Here is a 12,008-nt window from a genome sequence, read left to right as displayed (position 1 = left end):
ACCTTTTTCACAAAATTATGCCAACACAAATTTAATGTGTGACTGCTCTTATTCCTTGGAGTCTTTGAGGATTTAATATTATGTATCACTCCAAGTGTACAATATTTATTTACCCGTTTATGAAATCTACAACTTTGTCAAATAAGGTATTTATATCAAATGATATAAAACCACACATATATGTAGACACAGGACCTGCTGCAGATTTTATTGGTCATTATTCGCGTGGTTGTTGACTTTTGTTACACTATTTCTGTCCAGGAATGGTACATCTGTGGTTCAGGAAGTTTGGTTGCCCATCCACTTATCCCAGGGTTGACAGCACACAAAGCACCCTTAGAACAGACAGACATTTCATTCCCAAAGGCCAGGTCAGCACTTTGCATGATAGCTTTTCACTCCTGCTGTGCAAATGTGTTAACATGTGAATAAAAAAAGCAACTTCAGAAGCTGGGTAAATGCAGCTACTTACAATAATCATTATGAAAATGATCAGTTGTCATCTGCAAATCAACAAATGGAAATCAACAAATGAGAATGTGAATGAGAAGAGCACATTAACGTCATAGATTCATGTTGCTAGGGTGATAACACAACAAAAAAGAAGAAAATATCAATAATTTATCCTTGTCAAAAAGCACACCTGCTTTAAAAAAAAAACATGTTTAGTAATTTAAAGGTGGATTTTCACTGTAACAGAAATGCTGAAGTCTTACATTTTTTCCTCCTGCCTTTGGTTTGTCTGCTCATCATTCAGAATGTCCAGAATTGAATCCTGTCATGCATACTTCTGTCCAGCATTAAGTGTTACATCCTTGTTGTCCAGTTTGTGTACCACTCTGAAGGCCTCCAAGAACTCAGTGAAGTCTATGCTGCCATCCTTGTTGAAGTCGATACTTCGGGCCAGGTCATCGATGGCTCTGTCGTTGATGTCAACCTGCAGGTGAGCGCTGAAGAGACGCCAGGTTTGACGAAACTCCTCGATGGAGATCAGACCTGAAAATGTTCCGTATGCGCCACATTATTGAACTTTATATTGGACATATTTAAGTGAAATGTCGTCTGCACAGAGATTCGTTGTTTTACCGGAATGATCTTTGTCTATAATGTTGAATATTATCTCAATGTCTGTCCTGTATCTGAACAGAGTTTCAGCCAAGGTTGGAGTGACCTAATGAGAGATAAGTATAGATTAATAAACAGGAAGTAGCTGTATTTAATGGCAGCAGTGGTAGAAAGAAAACTATTATTCTAAAAGTAAAGGGGGAAATTCTAATTTCATAAAAGTATCAGAAGCACTTATTTCATGTTACACATTATTTGCATTTGAAATGTGAGCAATATCTGATCTTATCTGGAAGTAATCTTTGCTGTAGGTTAAACTAAAATAAATGAATAATATAATTAAATATGATCAATACAGCATGTGCACAAATAAAAACACAAAAACTCTTGCACTGACCTACTTTCAGATTGCAACATGTTTTAAGCTCGGTCCCGTTTATCAAGCTGAGTTAAAAGTGGAATTTAACTACAGCATTGCATTATCCAGGAAAATAGAATCAAATCTCCCCTTGAAATGGGAAAAAGTTCAAATTCTAAATTAAAATATTAGAATCTCTAAATAGCCCTAAACGCTGGTATGTGCCGTTGTTTTTCGCGCCTTCAGCAGATTTTACCTGAGACAGAGGCATCCCGGGTTCCATATTTTCGAAGCAAGACTGGTAATCCACACTGCCATGGCGGGATAAACGGGCTAAATGTGGACGCAGAGTTCTCCAGGGCAGGTCCAGTCTTAGTACAGACTCCAACACCAGAGCCCATTCGCTGACTGACACACCACCTGACAGCAGATGCACTTCAAAGTTATTCATGTACAATATAAATTTGGCAATTGTGTGGGTAGAGTTTACCAGTGTTATTCTGGTCATACTGCTGGAAGCCCAACATCAGCTCAGAGCGATGGGTGAACAGCTTCTCCTTCAGAGCTCTGAGAGCTGAGCCTTCAGCAGCTCGTACTCTGCAGACCAATGCATGCAAATGTGGGTCAATAAGAGCTTTATTACATAATTTTATATATGAATTGATTTTTCAACCCTCATAATGTGAATAAAAAATCACCACACTAATGCGGAAGAACATGATATCATTATTCATTCGATTCTTGACAGTTATTCAGGAAAACACCTTTTCACTCCTATTCATGCACTCCAAAGTGTGTTGGCTTCTTCATTGCACTATGCCCAATCCTGCAAGTCAAGTTTAATACAAATCCATTGGGCAGTAGTTGGTGAAAACGTGCTAAATAACAGAAAAGCAGACAAGCTCCAGTGACAGTCGACCCTTGGCAGAATCAACTTGTCATTTCAGCCCTGCTGTTCTCGGCTGTGGGTATTCAGCTACATGTTTCATGAACATACACACATGCTGTACCTCTGCATCAGGGTGAGTTTGCGTGTTATGTGGCTGACTTGGTATTGGTAGAAGCGAGGGACCAGTTCTCGGCCTATTCTGATGTATGCGCCACGGTTGCTTCCCTCCTCATAATAGTTTGACGCTGAGAAAATGGTGATCACCTGCAGATCATGGACACATTGGTGTCTCCAGGCTGAAATATTTGGATATATTTTTTTCAATTCAAAGTGATTCACTGCATCCTGCGCACCTGTCCACCATGGCAGATCTCATAGCCCTCCTGCTTGCACTCATGGGATCGGATGAGGAGCTGGAGTCCATGATGGAGCAGCAGTCTCTGGGTGACATCAGGGCCGAAGTAGCAGCCTCCTCCTCTGAATGTGTTTGGACTACAGCCTTTGTGGGATTTAGGGTCACTCCATAATATATCCACAATCTGCACGAAAGCAGATAACATCGCTCATGACATCACAATAGAGCAAAGACTGACAGGATTATTTATTTTCCATTGAATTCTCTCCCCTGACCTGTTTCCATTCCTTTTCATGTTGTGGCTGTGAAGGATTGGGAACTGAGGAAAGAGAGTCCAGGAAAGGATCTTGGAGGACATTGACAGAGTGAGGCATGCTAGGTGAAAGGGGGATTGGATGAGGCATGAGGTGGGATGGAGATCGCGGAGAACAGCGAGAGGATGAGGATGATGAGGAGGAGGAAGACGTGGACATGGCACTGCTTTGTCGAGTCAACCCGCATCGTCTCTTTCTGCAGAAATAAAGGGAAAGATGAGAAGGTCTTTCACGTTAAACAAGAAGTTGCATGCAACATCTGTAATTGTGTGCACTGCTGTCAGACCTCTGGATTGGTGTTCTGTGGTTCTTGCTGCTGAGGGGATGAGAGTCATTCATCGACCTCATTCTTCTAACCTGACTGCTTGACTGGTTGATCTCCGGCGGCTCCAAAGTGCTTCTGGGAAACCTCAGGGCAGATTTCACCTGGAAGAGCAAAGATGGAGGCCAGAAACCAGGTGGGAGCAAACATACTTGTTTTATATATGTGAAACATGTCTATAGTGTCTGGAGGATAACATACAGAATACTACACAGGTTTTAAAGTCCCTTAAGGCATGTTGGTGAGTTGTCATCTTTGCATATCAACAAAGCTTTTAGTTCTTTTATAGTTTTATGACTACAAATGAAATATATTTTGTTCTTCTCTCATATCAGCTTTAAATCTTGAATGTTCGTGTTACAAACTTATACAAAACAGTGTAGGACCAAAATAAAGCTGCTCAGGGTCCCGTGTGAAGGGGCCTCTACTGACCCCCAGGTTTTCTGTGTGATTAGTTAGCCAGTCAGGCTAACAATCATTGATTTCTTTAGCTTATTCATTTCTCCTGTTGTTTTATGTCCTTTTGAATTTTTCAGAGTTTTTAATTTGGTAAATTAATTTAACAGATGTCTTCCATTAGAAAAGCATTGAGTCCATTATAAAGTTTAGTCTCTGCTTTTTTTCCTAATACAATTTAATGGATTCATTTTGTAAAGGTTAAAATTGGACCTTTTGGCTAAAATCTATTACAGTTAATAGTCTGGATGGGAGACTGCTTATATCCACTGACCTTGCACCTTTCTATGGTGTTGAGGAAATCCAGGTCAGTCTGGTCTGAAATTCCTCCATGAACAATCAGAATCTTCCCGTCAATGACTGTCGCAATGGGCAGAAGGCTGAAAACATCCTGAAACAGCTGGAGGATCTCATAGCCATGGTGCTGCGGGCAATCATCAGAAAGGTTACTTTAATTATATCTTTAGACAGATTAGGTTTGCAACACATCTCAACAGTGTAGAGTTACAACTCAGAATGTCAAAGACAGCAGGGTGCCTACTGAAAGAGGGAATAAAATACTAGAATCATCATAAAGGACTTATGATTAAAAAGTCAGGGTGAAAAAGCAATAAACAAATAAACAGATAACTATAACAATGACTTTGAACATGTTCAGTTCAGGTCCTGTAAATCTCTAAACTCTAAACATTTGGTCAGGAAGAAGAACCTTCCTGCAAAGGGAAGAAGTCACTGTTTAAAATGGAGACTCTGTAACTGTCTGGTGCATCGCGACGTTGGATTAGTAGGTTCAAAAATGTACTGTGTTGTAAAGAGACCATGATCCCAAAGAAAAGGATGAAATTGAATGAATAAATCCTAAAAATAAAATAATGATAAATATTACAATAAGGCCATCATGGTTTTATTGCTATGAAAGGTAGGACACAACACTGAGATTAGAGATATGACCCCTCACATCATCTAAATAAAGAATAGTCTGTACCTTGTACTTCTGCATAACTTCTTTTGTGAACCCATATCTGAAAATATAAAAATAACAAAAGCACAGATATTGTAATTTTGTTAACCTCATGATTGCATTATCCTGAAATGGTTAATTAAATATTACATATGAATGATACACTGCTTCTCACCAACCTCAGGTTCATTATGTGATCTTCATGGTTCCCTCGGTTCAAGTGCATGTAGTCGGGGTAGAGGAGAAGGTAAGCAAACAGGAGCACAACTACTTCTATTGACTTCTTGCCTCGATCCACAAAGTCCCCATTGAACACATATGGAGTCTCGGCAGAAGGAAGACCATTCTGAAGAGCAGCAATACAAAAAACACATAAGCAGCATGGAGTCTTGCTAATAAGTGATGAATAATACAAGAGAGAAAGCGTATCTCTACCTTATAAAAAATCAGAAGCAAGTCATCAAGTCGTCCGTGCAGATCGCCTGTCACGCAAGGCAAAAAAAAACACAGAGTATGGAGAACATGGGATCCTACTTTTAGTCCCATCATTGCCTGCTTCATAAAACATCCCTTTTCAAAACAGGACAACACATTTTCCCACCTCAGTGTGCAAACAAGAGCTCCCATCTTGGCCAGAAAGAGAGTCAACGGTACCAAAAACACATCTACAGACATCAGTGATCCTTACAAAGTGAGCAGGTCATTCATTCTTTAAGTGCTAGACTGTGTGTGATCAACGAGGTGCAAAAGCATCAGTGCAACAAAGTGTTTTGATTTAAAAACAAAATTGTTCTACTTTCCAGTCTGTGCTAAAAAAAAAACTTGACTGCAAAAGTAATAAGTAGGCCAGTCACCCACCACATATTGTTATCTCTTTGGTGTACGACGTCGACAAGTGGGTGATGTTGGGCATCTGTTTCAGGAGCTTTTTGGTCTCGTACAGTAGCTGCAGAACATATCTGGCATGGAGGGTCTGTGTGGAAGAAAAGAAACAATTCCCTGAAAATCTAAACCAGACAATCAAACGTACTGGTGAAAAAGGGAAAATTGTTGAATGCTCTGACCTGCTGTTCCTTAAAAGCACTGAGGAGAGCATTCGTGTCAGAGACAGAGAGAGGAAATGATAGTCGGGGCCCGGGGTACAACTCTGGAACAGGGACCAAGTTGTAAAATGTCTCTCCATCCAACGAGGGGTCGGCCACCGGATCCATCAGCTTTGAGATCAAGTCTGGAGAACAGCAGCATTCCAAGGTCAGTCTCTTCTCCTGTCGTTTTTTCAGCAGGTCAAATGCTGCAGCCTCTTATGCACAACTGAACTCAGACCTCACCAGCAAATACCAAAGTTCAAATTTGCCTAAAATGTTTTTACAATAATACAAAGATCTCCATGAACCATGTGGGAAAATTTAACTGCTTTCCATTCATAGGGCAGATAAGACTTTCATGATGAGTCAGCATCACATAGGTCTGAAGTGTGAAGGTTACTCCTCATCTCTGCCTGAGCCAATCAGCTATTGTGGCCATTACCAGCATAGAGTACTGTGCTTTCTATCTCTGCCTGCTGAAAGGCCGGACAGAATTGCCTTGTTTGTAACATAACTGTCAGGATTTTTAAAGAGGAAGAATGTCTGGAATAATTTTACAACTTTCTGGATAATAGCATCAAGAATCAGACCACCTATAATCCATAATAAAACATATTTCCTATACAGATTCTAACATGTAGATCCTTTGCGTGAAAATCTTAACACAGACCAGATCCGCTGTTGTGTAACCCCACTGTTGTATTAAAAGACCACTTCAATATGCTAATGCAAAACTGATGGGCTTCTAATTTATGCAACCAAACAAGCCATGAGCAGACATCTACCTCCAGGCCTGTTCCTCTTTTGTCCCCTCCCCTCTTAGAGTCTATTAAATGTCGTCTATTCACACAAACACAGATGTTGCATGCAATAAATACAGGCAACAATATCCGGCCTCTTTGCATTTCCTCTGTTAGCTCCACATAAAACCCACGAAGAAGAACGACTGCAGCTGTTTAAAAAAGGGGAGCGGACCTATTGATTATATAATCAGTGCTTTTGAACTGGATGAGTGGGTCAATGCATACTTAAGCTACAGCTGTGTCAGTGTAGCACACACCAACACATGCACATTCACTTCAGTTACTAAGCAACAGAGCATACACACAAATGCTTCTGTAATCTAGACCAATATACAGTGAAAAAAATGCATCTATGTATTCAGAGAGTTTCTAAATATTCAGCACTCGCTGATAAATAATTGCCTTTAGCAAATACATTAATTAAAGGGAAAATGACTCGCTGTAGCGCTACTAATTTAATATTTATCACACAAAGAATGTGTGAGGCAGAGAGAGAGAAAACATTACATGACTTGTGTAACATAAATAGAATAAAAGTCCTGCTCACATTGATAATGTAATAAATCTCCTCCATCCAAGCACTGTTAGAAAAATCAACTGTGAGAGTGTCTCATGCCACCTGACTTTAACCGGCTCCTTACCTGATCCAGTTCCATTCAGCTGAGTGAAGTTGTCAAGCATAAAACTGAAGAAACTAGAGAGCTGAAGTAGAGAAAACGAGACATTTAAAAAATGCTCAAATGAAGCACGAGTATTTAAGTGTATTCTGTAAATTGGAATGCCTCTGCTGAGAGTCACCTGCAGCTGGTCTTGTTCGCCAGCATACTCAATGGACTGGAAGATGTTCCAGGTGTATCTGCGTCTCATCTCCAAGCGGGCCATGTAGCGGCGGTACCATCGCTGGATCAAAACGGCAGACTTTATGGCTGTGACAAAACACAGACTATCAAATTTAACATGCAGCAAACGTCCGTAGCCACATACAAGCACATGAATAAGTTAGAGCTCTTTACAGGTCATTCGTACAACTACAAAAGCACAGCAGCATTTCTATAGATCTGAGATGTAAACATTCAAATGGATTCTGATCAACATGAATAAATTATGAAAAATGTAAAAAAAAAAAATGCACACAAGAATTAGCACAAATGGGTGGATGCGTATTTCACGCATGTCACAGGTTGATCTGGAGATGGGCAGAGTCTTACTCAGGACTGGGCTGGTAGACTTGATGGCATCATCTGTGGAGGAAAAACTTCAATTCAGCATGCAGAACTGGTAATGGAATCAAAATAACATATCTACAAGCACAGGCATATATATATAGAGAGAGAGAGCTAACAAGTCACAAGGGAAATCATGAGCAACCATGGGGACGGCAATATTACGCATATTAAAAGAGCTTTGAGGAGAAGCAGCTCTCATTAAAGAAAGAAGGCAGACGGCGCAGAGATGCGAAGCTCCATCTGTCAAACAACTGAGCTGTGTGCACAACCAAAAATAAAAAAAATACAACTACAATGATACTGTTAATAACATTTAAAGAGCAGCTCCACACCTTTCCCCACAGCTGATAGGTCCAGACGCCAACACTTTCTTGCTGACTGGAGCAAAGAAAACAATTGTCATTCTTGAATGTGCCAAGAAAGCAATTACCTGTCTCCACTCTTTTGCCTTGTGTCTCCGTGGCAACAGAGGTGCCACATCCCATGATGCCGAAAAGGAGCCAGTGTCAGATCAGTCAGTTTTTCCCCATGATGGCAGCAGTGGCAAACATCTGGCTGGAGACTGTTCCAATGACACGCCCACTTCTTCAAAGTTCATGTTGCATCTGGAATAGAGAAGAAAAAAAAAAGCTGTCAATTCAAGTAACGATGCTCTTATTGTAAGGTCATTGGACTTTCCTTCACTTGTCTGCACTGCTAAGCAGCACTTTATTCATTAGGGCCTCCATCCCAGATAGGACAGACTTATTTATCTTTCTTTTTCAAGGTTGTTTTTATTGTTGTTTTACTTTACATGTTCCATGTCGTCCTGTGGCATTGTTGTTGTTGTTGTTGTGACCTCTGCTGCAAAGCAAATTTCCCCTTGTGGGACAATAAAGCTCTGAACTGAACTGAACTGAACATGGGGGGGGGGGGGGGTCAGTCAATGTATTGATCAGCTGGTTTTATCGGACCCCAGCAGCACTTCATCTTCAGCTGCTGTCTTTTTAAACATGACTCTCTCCGCTCCTCTACTTCTTCCATGCTGCTTCCACCCCCGCCATGTCATTTCCACCAGGATCATCAGCCACACGCCCACGCCCACGGTCACGGTCACGGTCACGGTCCCTACCTGCAGCCGGAAGCATCCGCGCCATCAGGAAATCAGGAGTGGGGTCACACGATCGTGCAAAACTAACAATATCATCAGAACAGAACGGGCTTCCCCTGCATGTCCTCTGAAGGAGTAAACACGGTGTTTGCAGAGGAGACGCACGGACAGGAGGCGGAGCCGCAACGCAGCCGAGAAGACGCGCTGACGCACAGCCCGGTTCGGGTGTCACTTCGGGCTCACGTTAAATGTCGCCGGCGGGTCTACGTGCAGTGAAATGAAGGTTAATCAGGCATCATTGTTGAATGAGGAGAGGAGGAGGAGCTGCTCCTCTTTAAATGCTTTCACCTCATCTCCATCATTAATTTGTTTGTTTGTTTGTTTGTGTAAACAGGATAAATCTGTTCTGAAAGAGTTTCAAGGTCTGGATTAGAGACTAGAAACTTCAGTGCCAACGTGTACCTGTACACCGATATGCCAAAAAGCATTACTTCAATTTAGGAATTGTATTTATGCCATGTGTGCAACGATCACTTTGTGCATCATTAGTTTTCTCTTTTTCCCCATTTTAAATTATTACTATCCAAACTAATCTATATAATATGTATAGATGTATCCAGAGTCAAATGACCAAATGTTTTAGTTTTAAACACAATCACAACAAACAATAATACAAATTCCCTTAAACTGTGCATTACTAGTACACTATTTGAGGTATTCAGGCAGAGCTGTGCTTTCTCCAGCTGCAGGTTGAACTCCTGCACTGGATTATATCAAAGCCAAGTTATACTAAAATCAATTTAAAATAATTGCTGAATAAAGAACTGTTGCTGCAGCCCTTAGTTAGAAATACCTGAAAGTTCTTGATTACACGATCACACATTTGAGGATTTACCCCTTTCCTTTGCAATTATATAAATTAATAAAAAAAATATATATTTCATGGAAATTAATGGAAATATGTTAGCTGATACTGGAAATATTTGAAACTTTGCAATGGTGTATTAGTTGAATATCCATTTATTTTTTGTGTGTCAGCAATGCACCAGTCAACTGGCAAACTGCATCAGGATAAACATCTTTAAAACCAAAATCTGCCGCATCTACAAGGTTTCACTCCAGCTGCACAACTTTAAAGTTGATGAAAGTATGAATTGGCATTAAAATCCTTAAATAATCAAGACTTAATTGCTGTTCTCATTATTATGCATGTGTGTGTTGTATAAAGGCAACAGAAGTGGTAAAAATAAAGCCTTTAATGAAAGTCGATAAAACGTTTACATTCCAGCTCTTCACGCAGCAGTTCTCGTATGAACCCGGTGACGCACCGCCATGACAGCAGCACTGATCTCCCGCAGAGTAACGACTTTCCGTCGGTTGGTCATTGACAGCCGGGAAGCCTCTGCGCTCACCAGTCTGAGCAGGACTGGTCTGGGAAAACTGAGTCGACTGGTTAGGAAGTCTGGAGTCCTCATCCCAGCTGGAGTGATCTGCAGGAAAAAGGTTTTTCAATCAAGAGTTAGAAACATCACAGAATGCAGTAATTCCACCGCTGTTCTAACCTCTTTATGGACTTTGTAGATCAGCGTGGCGTGAGCGCGGGACTTCTTCCTTGTTTGCGAAGGAATCCTGTGGTCTGCTCGGACAGGGGCTTTCATTTTCCAAAAAGAAATAAGCTTTTTCAAAAAAGGCACCAGGAATGAGAGCAGGACAGAAAAAGTTTGTCTGAAGAGTGCAAATGATGTTCTGATTGAAAACAGCTTGGCTTTCATTAGGCTTAATGACTTTCCTCCATCAGGTGCAGGAGGCGGCACGTCAAGAGCTCCAATCTGAAGCTCATCCAATAGCTGAAAACATGCAGAAGCAGCTTTGACAATGATTATCGGTGAAAGAGATATTTCCATGAACTTACGCTTGGAAAGCCCGAACCAGATGGGCAGACAGACCCAAATCAGAATTCAGATCTGATTTGATTTGATTAGCTATTGATAGCATTCATTAGAGCTTTCCATCTGCCATCCCTGAGTGTTTCACTGTCACATAGCTTGGCCTTTGACTTGAAGTGCTGTATTTTGATAGCGTTGCATTTTATTTTTGTTCTCATTTTCACCTCATATGGTCATCCCTGTATTTACACATTTCTGCTTTTTAATTGTCGAGCTCACATTTATGCTTCTATTTCTGGATGTATATTCTTTCTGTCATATTGAGCTCTTTGTTGTGAAGCGTTTATTTATTTATATGTCTTAATCCCCCCCCCCCCCCCCCCCAAAATACATTTAGAACAAGCCAGATGTCAAAATCCACATGCCAGTAATCAAAGGAATGATGAATAGCAACAGATTTTACTCAGAGGTTGTTTTTAATTTGTTTATTTGTGTGTACATGTGAAAGATGGTGAGTTTTAAAACAATCTAAAGACAAAATCAGCTGACAGTTTATGTTACACACACAAACATTTGCTATATGATATGAATCATTTAATGGTTCTAAATCATTTTGAAGAGTACAGACAAGTTGAAAAAACATAGCATTTCTAAATCAGAGCAAATGTTTACAGAAAATGTTTGTTACTTATCAGCCATATCTGAAATTATAAGTGTGATTTCTCTTTTTGGCGCTACTTTGAACATTTAATTTAATAATAGTAAAGGATTAGATTTATATAGTCACTTTTCTAAGCACGTAAATCACTTTACAGTGAAACCGTTATTCATTCATTCCATATCTGCTCTGTGGCAGACTGCCAATCTGCACCAATGGCCTCTCCGACAGTCACCAAACATACATTCACATTCATATCCCAGTGTGAGACACTGGAGGTAAGGTAGGTGAAGTGTCTTGACCAAGGACGCGGGACTGGGGCGGAGTGGGATTCGAACTGCCGACCTTATTGGGTGACCTGCTCTGCCATCTAAAACCTGTTAATGGCAAAGATCTGAGTCCTTCAGATGTGCCCTTTTTCATTTTACCTTCATGTATTTTTTTAATTTTATTATGACTTTAAATTTAAATAATGATGCTGAAACATATGAGAGCTGGAAATGCAACTATACCGGTAAAGGCAGGCCATCAATTATATGG

General features: G+C 40.5%; 1 protein-coding gene across 1 annotated transcript; it reads right to left on the bottom strand.

The window, feature by feature from the left end:
* Positions 1-218: 218 nt before the first annotated feature.
* Positions 219-8,319, bottom strand: ppef1 (protein phosphatase, EF-hand calcium binding domain 1). Its single transcript, XM_068741674.1, has 17 exons — positions 8,265-8,319; positions 7,407-7,534; positions 7,250-7,310; positions 5,785-5,948; positions 5,579-5,693; positions 5,156-5,202; positions 4,900-5,066; positions 4,745-4,781; positions 4,034-4,183; positions 3,268-3,407; positions 2,943-3,177; positions 2,666-2,851; positions 2,434-2,576; positions 1,914-2,020; positions 1,680-1,843; positions 1,087-1,171; positions 219-996 (listed from the first exon to the last, which is right to left on the bottom strand). Exons 1-17 carry the CDS (start codon positions 8,317-8,319, stop codon positions 779-781), a joined length of 2,202 nt encoding a protein of 733 aa, XP_068597775.1. The 3' UTR covers positions 219-778.
* Positions 8,320-12,008: the final 3,689 nt, after the last annotated feature.

This window comes from Brachionichthys hirsutus, chromosome 1, assembly GCF_040956055.1.
Source record: "Brachionichthys hirsutus isolate HB-005 chromosome 1, CSIRO-AGI_Bhir_v1, whole genome shotgun sequence".
In the NCBI taxonomy this organism is placed as follows: Eukaryota; Metazoa; Chordata; class Actinopteri; order Lophiiformes; family Brachionichthyidae; genus Brachionichthys; species Brachionichthys hirsutus.
Note: the sequence above shows the minus strand (reverse complement) of the source record. Positions and strands in the feature narration are given on the sequence as shown.